Source organism: Callorhinus ursinus, unplaced genomic scaffold, assembly GCF_003265705.2.
Source record: "Callorhinus ursinus isolate GAN/ISIS: 27379988/994484 unplaced genomic scaffold, GSC_fseal_2.0 scaffold34, whole genome shotgun sequence".
Taxonomy (NCBI): domain Eukaryota; kingdom Metazoa; phylum Chordata; class Mammalia; order Carnivora; family Otariidae; genus Callorhinus; species Callorhinus ursinus.
Window position 1 is genome coordinate 4,457,198 of NW_027397096.1, and position 27,676 is coordinate 4,484,873.

General features: G+C 36.9%; 1 protein-coding gene and 1 long non-coding RNA gene across 3 annotated transcripts in view; both read right to left on the reverse strand.

Annotated features, from left to right (window-relative positions):
* NLK (nemo like kinase) overlaps positions 1-27,676 on the reverse strand; it is a 175,930-nt gene that overhangs the window by 33,215 nt on the left and 115,039 nt on the right. For both annotated transcript variants that reach the window (XR_012374415.1, XM_025851321.2), the window contains exon 3: positions 27,513-27,568. Coding sequence is in view for 1 of the 2 variants with exons in the window: in XM_025851321.2 (XP_025707106.1) it covers positions 27,513-27,568 (56 nt within the window). In the remaining variant the exon portion in view is untranslated. The remainder of the gene's footprint in view (positions 1-27,512; positions 27,569-27,676) is intronic.
* On the reverse strand, positions 3,614-27,515 carry LOC141370401 (uncharacterized). Its single transcript, XR_012374417.1, has 3 exons — positions 27,381-27,515; positions 23,537-23,632; positions 3,614-4,748 (listed from the first exon to the last, which is right to left on the reverse strand). It is a non-coding gene; the product is annotated as an uncharacterized lncRNA (long non-coding RNA).

Sequence of the window (27,676 nt, forward strand, 5' to 3'; positions counted from 1 at the left end):
CCTTCCTTAAGACAAGGGGAGACTACCCTTGATTTCAGGAGATTCCTATTAGATTTCAAATTCTTTTGACACCAATTTCATGTTCTGAGTTAAAACACTAAAGCTCCCCTAGCCCTGTACAACTCAAAGCAGGGAAAGGCAAAACAACAAAGCAGAGCTGTTACTGGGCTGCAGTTATTCCACTTTCTTACTTAGTTCTTCCAATCCTAACTTTCTTCTTCCAGAGCGATATTATGGAATCTTTTGAGAGGACAACCCACCTGACAGCCTGTGAAACACTTCTTTTATCAGTATTGTCCCACAGCTAGTCCTAGAAGATAGACAATCTTTTTTTTTTTAAGATTTTATTTATTTATTCATGAGAGACAGAGGGGGAGGGAGAGAGAGAGAGAAGCAGAGGGAGAAGCAGGCTCCCAGGGAGCAGGGAGCCCGATGCGGGACTCGATCCCGGGACCCTGGGATCATGACCTGAGCCGAAGGCAGACGCTTAACCATCTGAGCCACCCAGGCGCCCTTTAAAGATTTTATTTATTCATTCATGAGAGACAGAAGGATAGAGAGAGAGAGAGAAGCAGAGGGAGAAGCAGGCTCCCAAGGAGCAGGGAGCCCGATGCAGGACTCGATCCCAGGACACTGGGATCATGACCTGAGCCGAAGGCAGACGCTTAACCATCTGAGTCACCCAGGCGCCCTCAAAACTCAAATTTTTAAAAAGTGTTGTTAGGCTTTGGATTTTACTTTTATGAGCTTTAAAGACTCTTGTAGTAAGTGGTCATTGTCTGGGGAGAGTGATTTAAGAACACTTCTAATTTAACATTTTAGCAAAAACAGGTAGTAACAACTTGAGAGTAGGGAGGAGAATAACTAATAACACCTGACACACAGTCAAAACGCCCTCTTTGAGACATTTTCTTCAAATGGCTTCTAGAACACCCAACTGTTGGCTTTTCTTTTCTCTCATTTGTTGTTCCTTCTCAATCCTCTTTTGTTGTTTCCCTTCTCCAACCACTTAATGTTGAAATGCCACAGGGTTTGATCCTCTTGTCTTTCCACACTCACTTTCTTGGGTAATTGGATCCAATCCCAAGACTTTAAACAATATACATGCAGATGACTCCCAAATTTGTATCTCTAATCTTGTTTCCTTAAATCCAGCCTTGTTTATCAAACTGTCTACTCATCATCTCCTCTAGATGTCTGACATCTCAAACTGTCCAAAACTGTCCAAACGTGTATTCTCCATTTTCCCCCCACCAAATTATTCTAGTTGTAGGCTTTGCTGTAGCAAACCTATTTTTCCAGAAAGCTGCTCATACCACAAGCCACAAACCTTGGAGACATCCCCGAATGCTTTTTCTCTCTTACTCTACCTCCAATCCATCAGAGAATCCTGTTGGTTCTTTCAAAATTAGCCACAGAATTAGACTACTTCTTAACATGTCCACCGTTACCTCCCTTGGCCCAAGACCTTTATATTTCTAAAACACAGCAGCCAGAATAAATTTTTGACTCATACTTATATTTTGTCTAAATATTGACAGTGTAACTTTACTATATAGAAAATGTAATTTTTAATGTTTTTATATTCTTAGGTTACTTTTTAGGTTTTATTAATCGGATTCTTTCCAAAGAATTACATTCTATTCCATAATGAAGGTTAGTGAGGAAATGAGATTTCTCATGTAGAATTTCCTAAGGAGAGTTTTCGGTGACATGTTAGAATCATCCTATAAAATAATACATATCAGTTAAATTACAATATTATTACCAGGGTTAATTTCGATTTTTTTCTTAATAGCTTAAAAAATTTTTTTCTTAGATATTTTTAAACACATGGAAAACTTGAAAGAATTAAACAGTGATCACACACACATATATATATACATCCACCCCCTAGATTCTACACTTAACATTTTGCCATATTTGCTTTAGTACATGTTTATCCATGGCTCTTTCCATTCATCAATTCATCTTATTTTTTTGGCTGCATTTCACAGGACATTTTTTTGAATGAAAGCCAGATTGTCACTCTTCTGCAAAGTTTCCCATTTCATTTAGAGTCAAAGCCAAAGTCCTTAAAATGTCCTTAACATGGCCATAAATGATCTGTCCTCCTTACTTCTCTGACCTTCTCTCCTACCATTTTTGCTATTCTCTAAACATACTAGATACACTCTGACCTTAGGTCTTTGCTCTAGTTGTTCCCTCTTGCCTGGAATGGGCTTCCCCAGACACCATGGCTTTCACCTCCTTTGTGTTATTGTTCAAATCATATCTTTTGAATGAGGCCTACCTTGACCATTTAATACTGCATCTTGCATGCCTTATACAATAGCTACCCACTTGCACAGCTCTACTTTTTCTTCCTTTAGTACTTACCCTACATAATTTACTTATTATGTTTATTGTTTCTGTCTCCCAACCCTGCCCCATGAGGGCAAGGGTTTTTGTCTGTTTTGTTCACAAGTCTATCCCAAATTCTCAGAAACAAATGCCTATATACAGTTATGTCTCCTATAAACATCTGTTGGGTGAATGAAATTATACACACACACACACACACACACGTATACTAAGTACCCACTAGGTACACCAGCACTCTACTAAGTATCTTAAATATATCATCTCATCTAATTTTCATGGCAATCCTACAAGGGAGCTGGTGGTATTCCCAATTATAGATGAGGAAATTGAGGCTAACAGAAGGCAAGTAACCTAAGGTTTACACAGTAGTAAAGTTGGACTTGACTGTGTTTAAGATTGTTTCAATGGCTGGATTTTATTTTCCTTTTTTCGAGTTATAATTTTAAAAACTGTAATAAAATATACTAAATGTTCACTCTGTTTCCTATAGAAAACTTTCAGCTAATCAATGCAAAAGCAATGCTACATGAGTAAAAAAAAAATTGCCATTTTTCAACCTCTATGACATCATGGATACAGGCACCAATTATCAATGGCTACTACAACCATTTGAAAGGGATGAGACTGATAAGCATCACCTCAATCCACCACTCAACCCTAGCAACACTTAATGTGTGATCTTATGTCTATGTGATATGAACACCACTGCCCAAAAAAGTATTCATGTCTTTAAAAAAACTCAACATAGGGGTGCCTGGGTGGCTCAGTCCGTTAGGCGTCTGACTCTGGATTTCGGCTTGGGTCATGATTTCAGGGTCGTGCGATCAGGTCCCATGTCGAGCTGGTGTTGGGCTCTGTGCTGGGCATGGAACCTGCTTAAGACTCTCTCTCCCTCTGCCCCCTGCAGCCTCTCTCAAAAAACAAAAAAACAAACCTCAATATAATCAATCCTCTAGCTCCAATTACCAGTTTACTAGAAATATGGGGAATAAAAGAACAAGAGACACCACGAAGAAGCAATCAGCTAAACACACAATGTGAATCAAACACAGTGTGGATCATTCTTCAGGAAAAATTCTCCAACAAATAAATGACCAAAAAAAGGGGAGGGTGGGTATGTGAGGGGAAGGGAAGGTAGGAAAGTTCAGGATAAGAGAGTCTCAAGAGATGTAATAACCAAATGCAATATATGGACTTTGGTTTAGAACCTGATTCAAACAAACCTGATTAAAAAAGAGATCTTTGAGGAAATCAGGGAATATTAAGAAATTAGCTAATTTTATTAGGTGTGCAAATGACATAATGGTTAGGTTTTTAAAGTCCTTAACAGTTAGAAATGCATATTTAAGTATTTATAGGTAAAATAATTTGATGTTTGGGCTCTCCTTTAAAATAAGTCCAGCCTTCCTTTTCTGGCCCTCAATAAAAAGGGAGAGAGGAAATGAGACTGGCAAAATGATGAATAATTGTTGAATCTGGGTATTGGGTAAATGATAGTTATTACATGATTGTCTCTACTTTTCTGTATTTTCGAAAAATTTCCAAAAAAGTTTAAAAAAACTTCCACTGTAGAAAACTGGGGAAATACAAAACAGCCAAGGAACAGAAAAACTACCCAGAATCTTACCTCTGTGAATGAACCTATAACATCTTTGTGAAAATGTTGTACGTGTGTGTGTGTGTTTGAAATTGGGATTATAACATATACATGGTGTTGCTGACTGTTTTCTTAACTTAATAAAATATAAGCATTTTCTCTTGTTATTAAGTATTCTAATAAAGCAGAATTCTTATGACCATATAGTGTTCTAATGTACAAATAGAATTCATTTATCCAATCTATCATTGTTGAAAATCCAAGTTATTTCTAATCGTTTTTTACTTTAAATAAGCCTGAGATAAACATCATATATCTCTATCCATATCTTTATGTGAATCTGATTATTTTCTAATACATTCCTTTAAGTGCAATTATGGTGTCGAAGTAGAACATATTACATATACTTTTTTTCATTTAAAGTAACTTGTGAACACTTTCCATGGTATATAGTTCTTATATTTATATAATTTTAAGTGCTTAAATATTATACCATTTTTTGGAATATGTCATGACTTAAGCGATCCCTAACACTGGATGTTTAGGTTATTACTATGTGACTGTCATATAGCTCTCTGTGGGACAGCTTAGAGCTTTAGAGTTTTGTTTCATGAGGGATCCTCAATTATGTATAGATCCTTTCTCTTGGGTTAATCCATTTCTCTGGAGAAAAGTCTTCCAAACTTCTGTCTTAGAAGGCACAGGCCAGGCTGCCAGGGTTCTGTATGAGTTGGGGAAGGGGCCGAAGACACCATAGCTCAGCTCCAGGGAATAAAGCTTTAGTCTTCTGCAGGATAGAAAAAGAAGATCCGAATCTTACTATTTCCCTCTTGTATATACTTAAAAATTTTTTCCCCACTAGGAAATCTTATATAGAGATAGGAAAAAACTTCTACTTGTACCACTAAACCTTAAACAGAAGTCCCAATATTTTTGAGTTGGTTCCAAAATCTCAAAGGACCAAAAACAGAAACATTATACATAAACAACAACAAAAAAAAAACAAAAGAGCTTCACAATTGCCATCACTGTATTAAGGGTTGTTAACTTGAGACTTTACTCAGAAAAAAAAAATTCCTAAAGACAGTATGATGCACTTATCTGTATGGGATGTCAGTCATGTCTGATGAGTCTAATAACTTTTTGTTCCTGAAAGGATTGAAAAGTTCTTGCATGGAAGTGAAGAGCAGGTTATATTCTATTCTGCCTTTCATATCTACAAAACGGGTAGCCAAGTTTTGATGCCAGATCTTTACTGTTAGTAGTGACAGTTGGTATGCATGCAAGTAGCAGAGAGAAAACATCTTAATTTTCAAGTTATCAGGTTGAATTCATATTGCTGGCACTTGAAAAATCTTGCTTTGACTTATAAAAGGAATAAACGATACAGAAGCCAAAAACAGAAAAAAGTATGAAATAATGTCATATGCTTTCTTCTAACAGAGACTACATTTTCAAAGAAAGGGGAAAAGGAAAACATTGGCTGGAATGGTTAAGGTTCTATAACCAGATTATTTCATAAATAATTATTCATTTCAGGAGCGCCTGGGTGGCTCAGTCGTTAAGTGTCTGCCTTCGGCTCAGGTCATGATCCCAGGGTCCTGGGATCGAGCCCCGCCATCAGGCTCCCTGCTCAGAGGGAAGCCTGCTTCTTCCTCTCCCACTCCCCCTGCTTGTGTTCCTTCTCTCACTCAGTCAAATAAATAAATAAAATTAAAAAAAATATTCATTTCAGAAAAAATTCGTACATTTCATTTAGCATTACAAAACATGTATTTCCAGATCAGGGTGTTGTTTACCCTAAATCTATTGGATCTGAACTGACAATACTGGACCATTACTGACCAACAAAAATAATAATTTCATATGGTTTAACCCTAACACAGAGAAAAGTATATCAGGTATCAAAATGAAAAGCAAGGCATTGAAAATGAATATAAAGCATGATTTCGAATGGTAAAGTCAATTCTTCTCTACTAAGACCACATACATATGTGTATAATTTCTCATAAAATATAAACCAGCGGGTATTCCCCCGCTAAACACAAATGACGAGATTATCATCTCACTGTCCTCAGGATCTGTGAACCTGAAAAATCTTTTATTCAACTGCTTGTTGTAATACTTAAGAAAGGAGAGTGCTACTTTCATACCTCTGCTTAAGAAGATGATAAGCTGACTTAAAAAGAGAATGAGACAGAGCACTGAGTGATGCAGAGAATTGTTGACTCTCTGTACTGTACACCTGAATCTAATACAGCACGGTATGTTACCTATATTGGAATTAAAATAAAGAACTTAATAAAAATGAAAAAAAATTGAATGGGGGTAGGTTGATAAACTTTTAAATTAACCAGAAAGTCCAGGGCAAAACCACATAGAGCCCCTGTCCACCTTTACCATTTTACTTATTACCTCTGTGCAGAGGGGCTTTCCTCTCCTCTAAAATATTTTATTATTATTTATTTTTAAAGATTTTATTTATTTGTCAGAGAGAGAGAGGGAGAGCATGAGCGGGGGGAGGGGTAGAGGGAGAAGTAGGCTTCACACTAGCAAACTAGCCCGATGTGGGACTTGATCCCAGGACTCTGGGATCACGACCTGAGCCGAAGGCAGATGCTTAACCGACTGAGCCACCCAGGTGTCCCTCCTCTAAAATATTTTAAACACAAAAGACTGAAAGATTTTAAATGTATTATTTTTATAAAGTGATTAAAATGACAATTCTGCAGAGAATTAAGTTTTATCAAGTTTTAGTTTAGCAAAGTAAACTCTTCAGAGGAAATACATTTTTCACTCCACAAATAAAAAGGTTTTTTCTTCACAGAAAACAAGCCAACAAACAGGCCAAACCTTTAAAAACTGGATTTCTCTGTACAATACAATTCCTGAATTTGAAGATTTAACAATATTATAGCTTCAGAGATTTAGAAACAACACACACCACTTTACGATAAGGTTTCTGCTGTGCTCCGGCAGAAATCCTCTGAAGTCTCAATCCCCAGCATAATGTCTCCCAGATGTCTCAACTAGTTGCCATGCCAACTAAAGCAGCTTAAATTAAATGAGGGCCCGAAAAAGCACCTGCATCACTCCAGGTCTGTTGCGCATTAAATAAAGCTCTCTTGACAGGGACTCAGAGGTGCCATTAACTTGAACAGCAGCTATCTGATTATTGTTTCTGAGTAATTTAATGAGGGTCTCCAAACAAGAGGGAAAACAGGGTATGCTTTTCCTCTCTAGGTCCTTCTAAATGGGACAGCCTCTCCAACAGCTGGTGTACCCACTGGGTCAATGACTCTGCTATGGCCGTTTAAGTTACCTTTGGGTAAAGAGAAAATATAGGATTAAAGTTAGGGTTTTCAGGAGAATATTAACAGATTAACCATTTTCTCCTATTAAAACTCATCATTAAAAATAGGATCATAAAAAACACTGCATGGTATGCCAACCTGAGAGTGATCTGAACAGCCCTGTTATAAAATAAATTGCTGCTGATTGCAGCAATTAGTTAAGTAGCTCCACGAAATATGGATTTCTAAATGTACTGATTTGCTTCAGAAAAACGAATGATGCAAATTAACAATTATAAATTCGGGGGGGGGCAGCTCTGATGCCTCAAGTGCCCAAGACAAACAACAGTGTTTCCATGTTGTTTTAAAGACCTTTTTGTTGCCAATCTCGTTATTCTTGCTAAGGTTGACATTCTAGAAAATTATTTTTAACGGGGTAGAAAACAGTGCTTTTGATGCTTTCTCCAATATTATTCGTCACTGGGGGATATCACTTAATAGAAACAAACTCATGCCAAGGAGGTTAGGTGATTTACCCCAAGTCACATTCCCAGTCAGAAAAAAACACTAGAACTACCCTTTGGCTTCCCAATTTCTGGTCTAACCAACCTGTTTCCCACAGGAGCCTGCCTACTACTGATTCCCATTTCTTACCCAAATATCATCATAGTATGCAGATTACTTTGAAATAAAGAAAAGCCGAATTACCTTTTTTTTAGATTTTATTTTTAAGTAATCTCTACACCCAACATGGAGCTTGAATTTACAACCCTGAGATCAAGAGTCGCATTCTCTGCCAACTGAATCAGCCAAGCGCCCCCAAATTACTTTTAATTATGTGCTATGAGGAGAAGAAAAGGAGAAAGGAACCTAACTTTCTGTAGAAGCTTCTATGTGCCATTTTTTATGTCACCTCATTTAATTCTCACAATACCTAACTTGAAACTATCCCTATTTAAGAGATGAGCACACTGAGGCTGGGAGAGCTTAAGCTGTTGACACAGAGCTTGGATTCAAACCTAGGTTGTAATGATTCTGCAGTCTGACCTTTTCCATGAAATTTCCTTCACTTTGTTGACTATTAAGAGAGAACATGAAATTCATGAGAATGCCATTACTTGCATTGTTGCAAAACCAGGTTTCAAACAAAAATCAGAAATTTAATACTACAATACATGATGCATCTTTTAGAATCCCTCCCTTGCCATGTGTTTTCAAATGGGAAGTCACTCTCTATTCTTCAACAAATATTCTGAATAGGACCATGTGCCAGGCACTGTTCTAGGCACTGAAAATTCAATGGTGTGCAAGAATGTCACTGCCTTCGCTGACTTTAGAGTCTAACAAGGGAGATGGACAATTAAACAAGCAATTACAACAGATTCACTCAAAGATTACAACAATGTCACGGCTGTTAATCTCATAAAGCCCTTTAGGCACTGCTTTGCAATTGAATATGCCAGACTTGCCATCACACAGCCAAGAGAAATAAGAGAAACAAGGTAGTCCAACCAACAGATACTCTTCTAAAGAGATAAATCTCTAAATTATTAGGACTGCTAAATTCCAATAACTACAGTGATTTAGAACTTTAAACATGTAAGAAAACCAGGGCGTCTGGCTGGCTCAGTCAGCAGAGCATGCGGCTCTTGATCTTGGGGTTTTAAGTTCGAGCCCCACATTGTATGTAGAGATTGCTTAAAAATATAATCTTAAAAAAAAATGTGAGAAAACCATCAAAATTTCTTCAGCTCCTACTGGATTTTTAAATTAGATGCACATTCTAATTGGCAATTTACCTCTATCTGTAAAAACACATACATTTGGTTTCCTTAAAATGGTTCACCTAAAAATTTTTTTTTAAAAACATGAGAAATAATAAAAATAAAAGCAATTAACACTTACTGAGTTCTTACTATGCACCAGGCACATTCTAAGCACTTTGAATTATCTCAAAGAATTCTCACAAGTCACAGGCTATTATAAAGAACTAATTGTTCTCTTTTTGAATTTGAGTCTTTCCTTTTGGAAGGAACTGAATCCGAAGATGTCTGAAGTAATTGCCCAAATCCACACAAGTACTCTTATTCATTTCTTCTAGCACCTGAATTAGTCTTAGTTCTGTCACTAGCAGGCCACAGCCTCAAATAAGAAATAACCCCACAATTTGCTAAGGGATTATTTCAGTTTTCTGAAAAGTATTTTTGAGCCTACTACATGCCATTTTTAACATAGGTCCTCTCATTTAATCCTCATAACAATCTGGGACTATTGCCATGTAACAGATCTAGACTGGGGGTGAGGAATGTCAGGGTGACAGGTTAAATAATGATACTCCTTTTGCCAACAACAGAAAAATAAGACAAAAGTTAAATCAGAGATCAGTTTTTCTACCTCACATTCTTTGCCTCTTTTTCTACCTCCTGAGTATTCCACTTCCTTCAAATCTTACTCCTTTTACCTTTCTTTAGTCAAATTATAAAGCTAAAATTGATATTAACAAACATTTCATTGTACCTATGAATCATATATGCTTACTTGAAATAGCTTCTTGAATAGCTTCATGTTCCCTATCCTCTTTAAATAGATGAGAACTTAAAAAATTAGCATATGTGTACCTATGTCAGCGTATTATTCATAAATATATAAATATAAAAATAATAGGGACTCCCAGCTAACATATTGTGTGTGGTGGGGTAGAGGGTTGAGCTAGCAGCCTTTGACAAGAAAATGGGAAGAAAACAAAAAAAGCCTTCACTAGAGATTGCTGGAAATATAGGACAGTCGTTTGGTGGGAGGTCTAAGTTGAGAATAGAAGTTTGGGAATCATTAGATACAGTAAGAAATAATCTGTACTTCTACTAAATGAAGTCTGCCATAGACAGATTTTTTATCGATTTTGCTTTTAGTCACAATCTTCCTTTTCTTTGCACAAAGTTTCTCTTTTATTAAAAATTTTTTCATTTCTTTCCTTTTTTTATTTAAAAAACCTGGATATTGAAATTATGGAAGCACATCACCATTAATGAGTTATAAATTCAAACTTAACATCATGACATTCTTTAGAATAACGCACATCAGTGTCATTAGCAGAATTTTTAGTGCATAGGGCCCAAATATAGTACGCAGGATGCCCTGCTAGAATACAAAAGTTGCTGAGGATGAAAATGTGTTCATGAAGGACAGAGATTGAAGCAGGAAAAAAGCAAAAAAAAAGGAGTCTTCTAAGGATCAAAGAAATGAGGTGGGACAATATTAGAGATACCAGAAAGGCAGAGAAAAGAGATTTTATTTAAAATTAAAACCAGTTTTGAACAATTTTCTTTGATGCAAAAATGATTATGGGCAAGAAGACTAGGAAACTATCTAGAGCCTGGCAGCCCACCACACCCTCAATGGTAAGCCTCCCCTGACTCCTTCCTCCAATTAAAACAAACCTGAACTATGATCAGTATTTGTTTAACTCACACCTCTATGATGCTGCATCTATTTTTAGGAAGTAATATAAGAATGCATCATCATCAGCCTCATGCCAGAAAACCTGACTACTCTGTCAAAGGTAATTCTGCAGAAAAAGCTACACAATCACCACAGAAACAAATGCTGACACCAGATTCTGACCTTCAATTATGAGTAAGATGATTGACTCCTTTTCTGTTTTTAGGAAGTCATGATTATTCAAAGCAGTCTCAGAGGCTGCAGGGCTGGTGCCAGCACCATCTTTGTGTAACCATCATCATTAGCATCCATAAATATTGACTGGGCACCAAGTGGGTGTAGAGAGCATGCTAACTCAATGACAAAACAGTGAAAAAAGATGGATGAAGGCAAGGCAACATTCAAGAGGTTAGAAAAGACTGAGATTGATACGTAAAAATCAAGTAGAGAAAACAAGGAAGCAAAAAGATTTTAATGTACTGTACATGGCCACAGAAGCTTGACTGGAAAAGAAAAATATTTACTGACAAAAAAAGTGCTGATATTTACTGAGACTTTTCTATAGATTAAGCATCCAGCTTTAAATTTATTTAGCCTCATGTACTATTACTCTAAGAAGTACTATCCTGGTTCCATTATACAAACAAGCCAAGAGGTTTAGAGAGGTAAAGGAACCAACCAAAGCTCATAGCTAGTATGCAGCAGAGCAAATGCAAGATCCTGGCCTTTGTTCTTAACTTGTGCTCTTTCTTTCAAAAGATAAAGTAAACTTCGGGGAAAATGGTGAAGGAAATAATTCTACTTCAGAAGCGAAGACCAAGAAGCTGGTTTTATTTATTTATTTAAAGATTTTATTTATTTATTTGACAGGCAGAGATACAGCGAGAGAGGGAACACAAGCAGGGGGAGTGGGAGAGGGAGAAGCAGGCTTCCCGCCGAGCAGGGAGTCCGATGCGGGGCTCCATCCCAGGACCCTGGGATCATGAGCCGAAGGCAGACGCTTAACGACTGAGCCACCCAGGCGCCCCAAGAAGCTGGTTTTAAGTATGAGGAGTTAAACGAATTTAGGCAGTGGGAGGCAGTGTGGTGTAGGCTTTGGAATGAAAGGCCAGGTTAAAAATCTCAACTGCTACTTACTAGCTTGATTACATTGCGCAAGTTAAATAACTTCTCTGAGTTTGTTTCTGCATTTATAAAATAGGCACAATGATATCTACCACACAGGGTTACTGCCAGGGTTTAGATGTTGTGTGTGAATCACATATAAATGCCTGGCACATAGGGAACAAGGATTACTTGTTAGCTGCTATCATCATCATTGTGATGGGAGAGAGGAAGGGTACTGAATTAAATAACAATAAGCCAGGCACTGTGCCAAATGTACTACATACATTAATTCACTTATTCCTTGCAACAGTGCTTCAAAGAAAAATATGTCCATTTATCACAGAGAAAACTGAGGCTCAAGGAAGAGTAACAAGTAACTTTTTGAAGGTCAAAAAGCTAATGGGAGGAGGAAATAAGGATATAAACTCAGGAATGCCCAATATCAAAGTCCATTCTTTTGCCAAAATGTATGACTGTGTTCTTATTTTTCCCAACATTTCCCCCTCCCTGAAGAAAAAGCCGAAAGAATGCAAGTACAAAATCACAAAATAGGCAACCAGTTTAAAAACATCCTTTAAGTTACTGATCATAAAAGGAAAGATTAAGGCAACCTCTAAAGGCTATCATTGCTAAAGAAGAAAATTTTGTTTACTTATTAAATGGGGTCTTGTGGTTCTTTTTGGCACCAAACAGTACATCAATGATAGTCACATTCCTTCATATTGGGACATAAAAGCCTTTTTAGATCAAGAAAAGTTTTCTACAGGGCATATTATTTTTGAGAGAGACCTAGGGTTGGTTTGGACAGATTGGAAACTCAAGGGAACAATTATAAAAGTGCTAATCTCTGTTAGACTTTTGAGAACCTCCACACAGGGACCCTGGTTCTGGTAAAGGGCTTCTAGTAACCTAACGGGTTTCTCCGTCTTGAGCTCAGGGTGGTAAAAATTAGTAACTGATTAGTATTCTACATATCCAAAACAATAAAAACAAACACATGCAAAACAAAACTGCTCAGTTCATGGATAACATACTTCCTTTGGAAAAAAGCCACTTCAACCTAATCCTATGTTCTACCATCTGGTTCTCCCGCCACCTTTAAGTGATGTATCAGTAAAAGGAAAAAGACTATCAATTAAACATATAATTATTAAATCCATTACCAACCGTACAAATCAGTGCTCTTAATATTTAATAATGATATTCATATAGTATGCAGAGAGCAAACTGATATACTAAGTAGTACATAAATAAATTTTATCTGGCTAAAATACAGATTTGTGCTAGTGTGCTCTCTTGTAGTTCCCTGAAGTACTGCTCTCAAATAAACTGAGTTGGTAGCAGGAGACTCAGCTGGTCTATGAAGTGACTAAAAGCCCCACTGCTTCCTCACATCCTCCAATTAAGGCAGGTTTGATATATTTAGTGGCTTCTGAAACCTCTGGGTCTCCATGTAACACATGCCTCCTAGTATCTACCAACCTTAAAAAATAGAAATAAAGTCAGAACAGTGGGATATACAAAAAAGATCAAATAAATGGTCCTATGAGTCTCCCTAAATTCTCACACCTGAATTAAATATGTCAAGAGGCTAATAATCAGAAGGTTAACCAGAAGGTTAAGCAGTTCAGGAAAAGGACAATGGGGTTATGAGGCTTCTCAACAGCTCAAATTAGGTGTGGCTTTGCTGTGATCCAATAATAGTTGGGAGGCCTGACAGCATTTCATTCCTACAGCTGGGAAGTTTTAGAGACATATTTATTTTTTAATGGAGAGGTGAAGACTAGATTCAAGTCTTTTTTTTTGCTTCACCTGGAACACAGGTGTTTCAGAGAGCTGGTGTGAATAAGTTGCTCTATCTATAGTGATTCTCTTCAAAGCAGAGGGAAAAAAATTCCAACTGTGAGTTGGAATTTTAAACAGTTCTTTAAAACAGCCTCAGGATGTGCTAATAAACTAAAGCTTGGGTAATCTGTATGTAGGCAGGAAGGGACACTACTAGGGGACATAACCATGGGGCATAAGAAAGGGAATGGTTCTTGGGACGGTGGGGCTGAAGGAGGAAATTATGTCCTATCTTTCTAATTAATAGGAAAGGTTTGGGAGACTTACTGGAGAAAGCACTAAGAAACACATAATGTGGATTCAGTCTGGATGGAAGCCTTGGAGGTGCCAGTGAGTTGTACGTGGGAAGAGGAGACCAGGTAAGTAAACATGAGGTACTGAGGTTAACAACCCACTCCTCATTAATAGTTCACAGCTTATTTAAAAAATAAAAATTCTCTCTAAAAACAGGCTATGTTTGTTAATGATAGGCCATTATGAACGTCCATTTGTTTGTGACAGGTACTTGCTAATGCCATCTTTAGGTGGTAGTCGGCCTGACACGTTTTGTTTGCATCAGAAAATTCATAGGAATTGCTACTGTCTTTCAGTTTCAGTAAGTTCTATCTCCTCTATAAGGTCTTCCCCTACTACTTTTATAGCACTTATTAATTGCCAGGCACTGTTCTAAATCAGTCTGTTAATCTATACCAATCTAATCCTCAAAATAACTTTATGAGGTAGGTGCCATTATTATTCTCATTTTATTAACCAGGAAATTGAGGCACAGACTCTGTAACAGGTAATAAGATCACAAAGTTACGTAGGTAGTAAGAGGCAAAGCTGGAATTCAAATCTAGGTAGTCTGGCTCCAGACTCCATGCTCTTTGCCACTACAACAGATTTTCTATTATGTCAAGCTAGAATGCTGACTAGGTAGGCCCTGAAATAAACAGATGAGGACCCCTGTTGTTATTTCATATTGTGATAGTAAGTAATTAAACTCAAGACTGCTACTGTCTGGGAGCAGAACTAAGAGATGATGAGTATGAATATCAAGAATATCAATTTAGGCTCTAGTATCTAGTATTGAGGGAGCCATCAAAGCTTTGTAGGGGGAAGAAATGGAGACACTCTCTAGTCAGTTTCCACATATAGCAAATATATGGGATGAAGGTCAATATTCCACATTCCCATATTCAGGCCTGCCAAACAGTCTCTGACTTAGATCATTCCCACCTCTCAGACAAAAGATAAAGAATAAAACCGATTCATTACACAACTTCTATTATCAGTAAATTCTGGGGCAATTTATAAGCTATTAGGAATAAATGTTTACTAATGCTAAGGTGTTGTGCAAATATGTCATAAAAAAGCACTGCAATGAACACTAAAAATAGAGAGCTAATCATCCTGGACAGCTCAAGTTGCGTATAAATGTGAAATCTGTGATATGGTCTTATGTAAAAGACTACTTATCAGGTTCAAAAACTCTACATCATCTGCGGTTCAGAACTACAGTGGTTTGACCTGCCTGCTCAAGTGAACACATTTAATGCTTTATGTGCAATGAGCAATTGATTTTGTATGAAAAATTATTAATGATATGATAGCAAAATAAGGGTATTTAACTGGTTTAGCTGGATGGGGAGAAGAAAATGGAGAATTTGTTGTATCAAATTATTTCCTACAGAATGAATATGGACAGAAAGCTTTGAAAACACAATTTTAATCCTTAAACAGTCTTTACTGACTTCAGATAATGAAAACTGGATCATTCTTCCAATTGCATACTGGACAAAAACCAACACTAAGCCAGACCAAAAAGAAATCTTGTGGTATTAAGTATTTATCAAGTAGGTGTCATATTGGTCAAAAGTTCTACAATCTTTTTTTTTTAGAGTCTTTATCTTTGTGTGATACATGCTGGAACAAATACGAGTCAGGTGATATCTCCAAAAGGACACAGTGTATTTGTGGTTTAATAAATTATAATACGTGGATTATCATGTCTGGCTCCTCCAGCCATGAATTCTCTTATATGAAAAGTCCAAGAATGACAGTGAAAACATGCTTAAACCCACATTAAATTCTGAAATCTTGCTATTCCTATTTGAAAGAAGAAAATCTCACAACCAGGAATATGTGAGACTTTTAATAGACTCACATCTTTTTTTTTCCCCAAAATCAGGTCCATAGAAGAGGGAAATTTCAACCTAGATCTCAGATATGTAACTGCCTCTGAAATAAAAAAGAGGGCATTAAATAGCATGGATAATGAAAATCTGGTTTATGGATATTGTTGATTTCAAACAATGCTTTCCATGTAGAAGAAAAACAGCAATGCATCACAGACAGAATTGCTTTCTCTTGTAACAAATGGTCAGCCCTAAATCTCATCATCTTCTTTGCAACAAAAAGCATGGGCGCCTTTGCAACTAGGAAAAAAAAAATCAGTGTGTGCTTCAATTAGAATCACTGACCTTTTCTGAAGCATGCCTGTGCTTCTCTATAGAAATCAATGGAATAAAAGGTCATGTTGTTAAAATGTTTGAATACAACAATCTCTTTCCCAGGCAATGGCAAATTCCTTTTATTTTTTAAGGTAATTAATCTGTTGTATATAAATGTCAAAAATTTATTAAAACTACCTTTAATTTGCAATTTGAAAACTAATTAAAAAAATCAATTCTATCACCAGAAAAAAGGGAAAATCACTGGAAAGATACGTAATACATACTTCATTCTACATACTCTGTCATAGCCCAGAAGGTTTTGCTGGCTGAGTCCTTGTCACTAAGGCTATAAACACACATGCAATAAAACAGAAAGAGCATCCTAGAGAAAAAGAGATTACTTCAAACCTCAGCTCTCTTCTTTCCAAAGAAGGCAAAGGCAAGCTCTATGGAGATGGTAGAGTTTGGTCATTACTAATTTCCCACCATCATAACCCTCCAAAGCAAATGAACATACACAAAAAAATAGAGACTAAGAGCCAAGAAACAGACACCAAAAGAAATGATTAGAATAGTCACGATTTTTTCTAAATATTAAAAAAGATATTTGAAAGAAGAGCCTTCGCCTAGATTAGAAACATTTTACTTCTCCAGTTTTTTTAATTCACGAAGAGAAAGGGCAAATTCTTCAACCACCTCTTAATCCATTCAGAGGATAAATGCATGTATCAATCATATAAAATGCTTCTTACTGTTATTATAACAAATCTTAATACTTTCTCTAAGGACAGTGAGCCTTCAAATTAGACCCACCAACCTTTCTTAACGGGTCTAAAAAACTTACTTCTCTGTCCAGACAATCTGGTTTCAAATATCCTCCTGCCCAACAGAATTTGAGAGCAATTTACTCCAGTTTGATCTATTGTAAAGCTGCAAGAATGATGTCATTAAAACCTGAGAGCAGATTGCTATCAGTGGTATAAACAAGCACAAACAGCTCTGGAGGGAAGACAAGCCTCTCAATATGAAAGCTGCAGATGCTTCCTTACCTACCCAGCGCTACCCATCACCAATGAAATTCATTTTTGGTTAAAGATTTTAAAAGACAAAGTTATTAAAATGAACCAGTTATGAAGGGCAGGGAGGATTCAAAATATACAGAGAACAAAAATCTGTAAGAAGAAAGAATCTAGGAGAGGTCTATCGGAGAAGTCTGAGCACTTTTTATGGCAGTAAGAAGAGATGAAATAGGGACGCCTGGGTGGCTCAGTCGGTTAAGCGTCTGCCTTCGGCTCAGGTCATGATCCCAGAGTCCTGGGATCGAGTCCCACATCGGGCTCCTTGTTGAGCAAGGAGCCTGCTTCTCCCTCTGTCTGCCTCTGTCTCTCTCTCTCTGATAAATAAATAACATCTTAAAAAAAACAAAAAAAAAGAAGAGATGAAATAAAATGGTGGTCCATTTAAAGGGTTCTGTCAAGAGAGAAGGTTTGCTGTATGTCAATTATATCTTTAAAAAGATGTAAAGATCTGCCTTTTTCATTTGTTCAGAGTGCCCACTTTCTAACATTTATGTAATGAATGATCTAATAGACACTTAGATGTGCCACCTATTAGCACTGTTCCACACCATTTAATTAGAACAGCTATGCAGAAAGTTACATGGACCCATAAACACGAAATCAGATACTTCCTAAAACTCTGTGGGAAAATAAAAATAAACTGGAACTACTGAAAATATAATTTATCCTACTAATAAGATCATTGATTTTATATGGCTTGTATAAGGAAGGACTAGAGAAAATATTTTATTCTATGAAAACTTTAAGTACTAGATAAGTCTTCCAAACTCTTTTTTGGGAAGGAGAGAAGGGCGGAGCAGTTTTTTTCTGCTTAAGGAAATCTGGTTGATATCTCTAGTGTTAAACTGATTACTCTAGTATTATAATTATTTGAAAATCATCAATCATCCCCAATTGTACCATGAACCACTTAAGGATAACAACAATGGCCATTATACTTCATACTACCTGCTAGTACCTCTGTCCTGAGGGTAAAGTTCTAACTTAGGCATAAAATGAACATTGAGTATCACAAAAAGTCATCTGGGAAGATACCATGTTGGAGACAAATATGTCAAATTCACATTAAATTCAACAGTATTGTGTTTGGCGTTGAAGCAGAGTGCCGTTTCTTTGACTGAACCCCACAGGAAACAGCTGGCTCTTGTTAAGGGGTGATGCTATATAAAACTACCTCTCTCAACAGCATCATGCTCAGTTTGGTGAAATTCTCTCACTTAGAGAAGCCTATGGGAGCTGAAATTACCTGAGGGAACAGCACATTCTTGATTCCTAGCTCATGCTCACTCTGGAAAATCAGCTAAATGAATGGAATTGGACATAAAGTAATTATCTCTTTTAATCATGTTTAAAAAGTCAAAGAATGAATGAAGCAGAGATTTTGGGTGATTAGTTCAAGGCTCCAAGTCAAAGACACACATAGCCTTAAACTTCTGATACTTCACTTTAAATCCTTTCCACTGTTGTGTCAGAATGAAAATAAAGTTGGAACTTTTTGCCTAAAATAGAATATCTTTTAACTTTCTTAAAGCCTAAACAGAAGATGAATTACATCCTCAAGTTTTTAAAGATTGGTAGATCAATCACAGTTAATTTGGTCATCAAAAAAAATTTATGATTACATAAAGAACACTGACATGATTCTGAGGAAAAGTCTCAATGTAAAGAGCTAACAAGTGGAGACAGAGTAAGCTGCTTCCATCTCCTCTCCTTTTCCAGGCTATGGTTGGTCCCAATGCTAATGCTCAAAAGACCTCAAAAAAACAAAAACAAACCAAAAAAACCCCACAACATACGAGAAACTAATTCCATAGTCTCTTATCCTTGTCTTTAGCAGCCTTTACAACAATCCAGATCTTAGCTAGATCACACAAACAGCTGGTTTGCTATTTGAAGTCCCTTAGGTGGTCACTGGTAACTTCAACATTTATGCTGATAATTATTCTGGTGGCTTTTAGCCTAGTGGATCCCAACCCTGAGGGCACATTCAGATCACTGGGGAGAACTTTTCAAAAATTCTTATTGATACCTAGGACCAAACTCAAACCAATAAATCAGAATGTAGGGTTTGAGCGTTTGTATTTTTTTAAAAAGCTCCTTAGGTGATTTTAATGTGCAACCAGGGTAAAGAATCTCTATCCCTCAATTTCTCAACTGTCTGAACTTCAAGAACTTTCCTTATTATTCCACTTCATCTACCTTAAAGCATGGCTCTACTTTCTATTTTGAAATGATTACAACTTGTTCTAACTACAAATTCCTTTCTTTGAACACAATCTCCAAATTCTAACCACACTACTATTCTTGCTTGCTTGCTATCACCCCAACATCTTTGTCTTTGGATCTCGTCTCTCCTTTCTCGGAGTATACCAAGTCCTCTTCTGATAACTGCTTCTGTATCAATGTGGCCAGCCATTCTGTGAGGGTCTAGGGAGCCTCCTCCCAATTTTTTCATTTTCTTGTCCTACCTCTGTGAATACCCAACCAGCCATCAACATCAAAGCCCACGCTGTTGAGTACATGGCTAAAGAGGTCCCACTCAATTGCCAAAAATCCTTCTGCTCAACTTTCTTGGTCTGCACAACAGTCGCTGCCTCTCAGCCCTAAGAGTTGGATCCTTTTTAAGGGTTTTTTGGTTTTTTTTTAGTTGTGGTAAAATGTAACATAATGTGATGTCCCTCTCCATCAGATGCAGGCCCCCAAATGTGGGACAATGATTGGGTGGAAGCCGGTGGCGCGGGCAATGAAAAGATTCACCCAAGGCAGAACAAGGGAGAATAATAAACATAAGTTTATTGAATATATTGCAAGGTAGTGGCAGGGCTGGACCTCAAACAAGACTGTCTGCAGAGGCTCTATTTAAAGTGGGAAGGTGAGGAGGTATGGAGATGTATGGAATTTTCCCTTTTTTATCATTGTGCCTGGTTCTAAGTAGCCCATTGGTCAGTTAGGGCCAATGGATATTTTAAGGTGGGTTGCCTGGTGGGCCTGTCTGTATTCAGCCAGGTGGTCGCTGTGGGCCCTTTGACCTTGATCAAGTTTCCATTGCTCAAGTCTGTTGTCTAAAAGCGGCCTCTACACAGAACATAAAATTTACCATTTTAACATGTAAAATTCAGTGGCATTATGTACATTCACAATGTTGTGCAACTATCACCACTAATTCTAGAACATTCTCATCAGCCCAAACAGAAACTCTTTGTTAAGTTTATAAAGGACACTTCTGATTCTGTCATTCCTTATCACAAAAATCTCTCATTGTGCCTTCAAATGCCTACTGAATAAAGATGAATTTTCTTAGTTTAACATTCAAGGCCCTCCATGATTTGCTCCAACTAGCTTAATTTCTTATTATCCATGCATGCTAAACTCTAGCCAAATGGATGATCTGCCATTCCCTAAAAGGTGCTCTTGATACTTATCTCTCCATCTGGAATATCCATCCTCCTCAAGGCTACCTGTCCACATCCTCCTCATCTTTCAACACTCAGCTGAAATGTCATTTTCTTCATGAAGTCTTATTGTTTTTTTCTGCCTGAAGTACTCTCTCCTTCTTTTCAAGTTCCATACCACCTGCCCATATTCTTTTGGCACTTCCTACCATATATATATATATATATATATATATATATATATATATGATGGTTCCCTCTTTACATCTTATCTCACTCCACAGACTGTATTTTTTTTTTTTTTTTTTTTTTAAGGAAAGCACTAAGAGGCATCAGGGAGTTAAGAGCACTCTTGGTCCAGTGCTCTCTGATTTGAACATGGGTTCAAATCCCAGCTCTGTCATTTCTGAGTGAACTTGGATGAGTTATTTACCTCTCTGAGCTATAGTTTCTTCAACTGTAAAATGGAAATAAGAGTCAGGTATTTAGAACAGTGCCCAGTACATTAAATGGAAAAAAAAATTAAACAAATGAACAATTCGTCTTTGTACCTTCCACAAAGATTAGTATAATGTTATGTACAAAGTAGTGCTAAATGTTTGGCTGAATGAATAAATAAGGCAGACTAGATACTGACTAAATGGCAATTAAAGTCAGGAATTCTGGTGCATTGTTCTGTTAACTTTTCCTTTGTTTTGCCTTTCTCTGTGTTTCTGCCTTAGGCTTCAAGGGTAAGGAGCCAGAATTGGTAGACAGTGGGTAAGCAATAGTTTTTTTTTTCAAATCATCAAATGCTTTACAAGTAATCCAGCTTGGACACTAAAATGGGAATGAGTGAAAATCAGACCCCTAATGCTCTCAGAATATGCTAATTCTTTTATATTGCTATGATTCCTAACCTATAATTATTATTTATAGGATTGTATCCCCCGCTAGACTACAGACCTGGAGGGCAGAGACTATCTTATTCATTCATTTAGCAAACATTTATGTAGCACCTACTATATGTTAGGCACTGTTCTAAGCTGGGAATACAACAGTGAGCAAAAGAGAAAAAAATCCTGATTCTAGTTGACATAGTTGATGCTTATGTTTACAGAATAAATGAAGAGGAAATTCTAACAACATGGGAATCTTCAAAGCTCCTAGGATGTAGATTTCTGGTCCTTGCTGGTTCTGTCTGATTGAGAGTAAGAGTGCACTTAAGTACGTATATACGTATTTCATTTTGTTTGTTCTTAGCAGTTCATGGACTCCTAAGATTCCCTGAAGGTTATAGAGCTGTTTCTTTCATTTCTTTTCTTCCTTCCTTCCTTCCTTCCTTCCTTCCTTCCTTCCTTCCTTCCTTCCTTCCTTCCTCCCTCCCTCCCTCCCTCCCTCCCTCCCTCCCTTCCTTCCTTCTTTCTTTCTTTCTTTCTTTTTTAAAGATTTCATTTATTCATGTGTCAGAGAGAGAGAGAGAGGGAGAGAGAGAGAGAGGCAGAGGGAGATGCAGGTTCCCTGCTGAGCAAGGAGCCTGACGCAGGACTCTATCCCAGAACCCTGGGATCATGTCCCAAGCTAAATGCAGACTTTTAACTGACTGAGCCACCCAGGCATCCTTATAGAGCTGTTTCATAGCACCAAAGAATCATGTATTGTATATTCTTTAAATTACAAAATGTTGCTATAAAATATACTATACAAATACTATCAGTTAAAATTAAATGACTGCATCTGGGGAGCCCAAAACTACATCACTGCTCATCAAGGACCCTAACTGGTCAAAATGGGGATGGAGGTTCCCTTGCTGCCTTTATGACAAGAGATTCCTGTTTCAACAATGCCTGCACAAGCCAAACCTATTAAAGGGACACTTCTGAAAGTAAAAGGAGGAACTTATTAATTAATAATTATACAGGACATTAGGTAAAATGCAGGAGTCCTGACAAACCGGGACACACGGTCACGCATTAAGACTTCTCATTTCCACTGGTTTTAGGCTCTAATTGCTTCTGGTACAGAAAACCTGTACTACTACTAAGATCATGTTTCATTATGTTTCAAGTTAAAAGTAAACTTTTCCCAAGGCAGGTCAAATTTTTATTTCCAATCCAGCAGGCATCCCAGTAGAAAAAGGCATGTTTATGTACAGAATTCAGAATCCTGACTAAAGCATGATAAATAATGATTTTCAATCAAATAATTACAACTGGTTTCTCTTGGGTTAAATTTCGGTAGGCTCAAAGTGACTAAGTGCCAAAGTATTTTCATACAGTTTTCCAAAGAGAAACTCAGAGTGCAAAATGAATAATGTAATCCCTTAACAGCTAAAAGTTCAGTTAAAAAATAATTTTTCTTAATTATTAAGGAATATATTTTCCAGGTTGATACATTAGATTTTAAGAATATGAAAATAGAAAAGCTACAAGATACAGAGAACAGGGTAGAATTTATTGTTCCTTCCATACTGGGCTCCTGCTAAATCTGTTGCACCCTGTAGGTAGATTTGTAAACAATTATAATCTAGATACTGTCTTTTTATAAGTTGCTTAAGAAGCTATCTAAAGATGCATGGTCTTTGAAAACTCAAGCCACTGATGGTGGGCACCGATGTTATCATTTTATTATAGTTTCAGGGAAAAAAATGTATGATTAACTGCATGATACTATATGCTTATACTCTTAGTGTACATCTGATTATATCAAAACATTCATAGACCTCAGATTTTCTAAAATGATACCAACTATTAAATCAGTGTAAAGAGATTTTAAAACGTTTCTGTACTAACAGTTACATATGCAATATAACAGCACAATTTTTTAATCTTAGAAAAAAGTGCAATGATGTGGTACTGTATGTATAATAAAAGGTTACTTAAGATTATTTATTTCCTTTAACGACTTAAATAATAAGATAAATATATATTTTTGACTCTATGAACTGATTCCTTTATCAACTATTAGAACATCCATTAGATCTAATAGCAACATACTTAGAACTTACCTAAAATGACAGAGCCTCAAACAGACCTCAAAGTTTCTTCAAAGCACAATTCCATGATCATACATTTAAAACTCAAAATATTATCCATTCTAAAATCTGCAAAGACACAACAATCCTCCAATTTAAAAAAAAAAAAAGCCACTGTCTAAAACCATGTGTAATGTGTATGCCATGTTTCTGAGATACTACAGAGGGAGCTGCTAACACAGATGAATAATACATTAAGTTGAAATCAAATACTAACTTGAAATACTATGAATCTCCAATATTTTTATGTTTTAGTAGTAAGTTTTCTTATTTTTCAGTGGGAAACTGAGGGAAAAATGTTTTTGCTTTGGCTACAACAAATTTATTTGTATAAAAAGGACAGGACATAGAAAACTTCTATTTAGGATATTAAAAGAATCACCAAAGGCAGAGCTTGTATGTAATTAAGGCATTTCTTACATTTCCATTTAATAGCTATCCTAAAACACAAATTTTTAGTATCCTGTTCTCCAAGCTAAATCATACCTTCTACAGAGTGTTTATAATCCTGGGGCAGCTATAGTAACAATTCCTTTTTATGTTAAAGGGATTCAGTGTTTTCCAAAGAGCACAACCAGTGGAAAACACCTTTTTTCTGTGCATGATTCTATACATAGCTAAAAATAATACAACAGAGAAGAAGAATAATTGAGGTTTAGGTTTGAAAGACTCTCCTGTAGCTATCTAATTACAACAGGTGTCAATTTTTTAACCCGAAGGTAAAAAAATTAAATAAGAAAGTAAAACATTTAAGTAAATCGTGTACCAGATGGTTCTACAAATATTTTATGGCAAAGACTTTTAATTAAACATTCATGAACAATTTTGGGGAGAGGAATTTCATAGAAACATAATGCTAACTAATGAAATGAGCTGAAATCAGCCACCAACAGGTACTATACTATCTATGCCACTCACAGTTTTAAACCATAACGATGCTAACTTTCCCTCTGCTCTCCAAGTATTTGAAATAATAATCAATCAAGGATCTCCCAGACTCCAATTATGGTCACTAATAATAAGTGAGAACTCCTAGCTTATAGAAGCACACGAAGTTTTTAAAGGAATGACAAGCCCAAGTATACAAAATTAATGCCTGATATAAACCATTCATGCTTGAACTATAAGGCAGAAAATGATTATTATAAATTAGCTAAGTGTTCAGTGAAGAGAATCTAAATATATCTGGCAGTTATTAAATATAAATATATTCACCAATTAAGTATCTTACTTGAAAACATTCTTTCCTCACAGATGGCCTAGGTGCAATAAAGGGTTAACTCATCAGGTCTAGGTTACCCAAACCCTACACATTCCAAAAGTCTTTAGGACTGGCTCAGGACCAATTCCTGGGAAATAACCTTTGAGCCCTTGCAATGTCCTGCCTCATAAGAGTGTCTTAACATACCTGGGGCTTTGGTCAAATCAGACAGTTTATGCTAACAGTATGATTTATGGTGACACCGGTTTTGTTTGCCTGGGGCCTTGGGCCAGCTGTATTAGAGTAACGTCTGGGTGGGGAAAGAGGAGGAGGGCCAGAGACTTGAGTAGCTAAGGTCAGCCCTGTGGGTGCTCTATGCCTACCTGACTGATCTCCAATAAAAACCCTGGACACTAAGGCTCAGATGAGCCTCCCTGGTTGACAAAATTTATCTGTGTTGTCATACATTGTTGCTGGGAAAATTAAGCAAGATCTGTGCAAATCTACCAGGAGGCCAAGTGGAACTTTGTACCTGGTTTCTCCTGGACTCTGCCTTATGCAACGGTTTCTTTTGCTGATTTAATCTGTATCATTTTGCTGTAATAAACTGTAACCATGGTAGAACACCTTTCCTGGATCCTGTGAGTTATTTCAGCAAATCATGGAAGCTGAGGGTAATCTTGGGGACCCCTGACACAACCTATAATACAATAAAATTCTTATTTAATAAAGATTTCTTCTAATTTCAAGGTTTGTTGTCAGCAACGTCATTTCCAAATAGGTAGAAATAGCATTACACATTCATAGGAATGCCTTCTAATATGTAGGTTCCTTTCTGGCAAACTAAAAGGATAAAGGTGACTCCTGGCAAAGTGTAGGAAGTTACTTCTTCTTTTTTTAAAGATTTTATTTATTTGTTTGACAGAGAGAGACACAGTGAGAGAGGGAACACAAGCAGGGGAGTGGGAGAGGGAGAAGCAGGCTTCCCGCTGAGCAGGGACCCCGATGTGGGGCTTGATCCCAGGACCCTGGGATCATGACCTGAGCCGAAGGCAGGCGCTTAACGACTGAGCCACCCAGGCGCCCCGGAAGTTAGTTCTGATGAATGACACAAGTATGGCCCCACTCCCACGAGTCCCTTCCTCAGTGAAAACCTGGGTAATTTTCAGGAAGTCTATGAAATGGAATCATCAATGCTTTCTCCTCAGTTGTTACTTCTTATCTATAGTTGAGGAGAGAAGAACCTTCTCAATTCTTCTATCCTTAGGGTAATTCTGTGCTTTTTTAAAAAACCGTATGTCAAGAATCACCTGACCAAGCCCAAGATCTCAAGTACAGAAAGACACTCTTGTCAGCCAGAAGCTTTCTCTGGAAAGTGCAGGGTTGGAGCACCCCAAGTCCACTGAGTTAAGCCTTTATTAATTCCAAAAAGATTCGGCCGTTAAAATATCACCAAGGATTACAGCATTCAAGAGCTTTAGGTTTATCATCAGATCACAACATCCCAGCAGTGTTGATCAGTGACAATTCTATCACCTTATAACGTTTCCCAATTCCCCAGTCAGCTTAGCCATTCTCCTTCCCTTAGGGAAGCTCTTAATTGTTCCCAGTTACTAAAGAAATTATCAAAGATAATTGTCTAGTATAGAATTACCTACCACCTGTGTAATGAGATTTTTATCTCACTGCTAAGTCTGAAAAACTATCTTGCTTTCATATTGGTTTCCATTCTAAGTCATAGGCCTAGTGTTAATAAAAAGCCTAGAGTGAATACACTGTCATGAGCTCACTGAATTCAATGATTTAGGACTCCCTGTCTTTCACTTAAAGTTTTACCCAGTTAAATGCAGAATGGTAAATGGTGCTGCTTTGCCTAGGGCTAACCTATGTCCCAATTTTTTATTTTCATGCATAGTCCCAGAAGCTAATACTAGGCATTATTTTACAGTTTATTATTATCCATGATACCTAACATACTATTTTTACATATTAACAGTAGTAATATAGTGTTAAAGCCTCTATCCTGAGAGAATCATGTAGGAGTTGAAATAAAGACCACAGAGTCAGACCGTCTGGAATTGAACCTCAATCTCAATACTTGCTAGCTCTGTGATCTTGTCAAGTCTTTTTTATCTTTTGTGCCTCAATTTCCTCTTCTCTAAAATGGGAACAGTCACAGTATCTTTCCCAGATGGTTGTTACAGGGATTAAACTCGTATGTGTAAATAACTTAGAACTGTGCCTGGCATCTGATAAAAACTTATGTAAGTAATGACTATTACCAGCACCATCACCATTAATCCAAAGAACTTGGGATTTGACTTATGTTATCTTTTTAATTTTCACCTTACCCCAAGTGGTAGAAAAAAGGGGCAGTATTATCCTCTTAACTGATACGCAGTTGTTGTACAGCAACAAGAATACTTTCTTGAGTTCCATACAACACAGCTGCCTCACTGGTTTCATCTGCAAAATGGGGATGGTAATAACCTATCTCATAAGGCTGTGTGCAGGTTAAGTACAATATGTGCTCCAAAGTCCTGTTTTATGGTATCACAATTCAGGATACATTGATAATATTGCTCTCTGTCAGATAACTTGGGATTTCAAAATTACCTGGTTCCAGGTACTCAACCACCTCTGTAAGGATGAGATTTTATACACCTTAAAGCATGAACCCAAAAAGGTGCTAGAAGAATAAATTAATAAATTATTGTCCCCTTCTTTCACATTCCCTGGTTAGGATACATTTCTTCAAAATAGTCAATGTGTGGAGGTTGGAGTATGTCAAGGGCAGAGAGTACCTGAGAAAAGGAAAAAAAAAAGTCAAATTTAGAGAACTAAAAAGGAAGCAAAATATGACATAAATGCAAGTAATACTATTAACTCTTGAATGATTTAAGGCTTAGTTA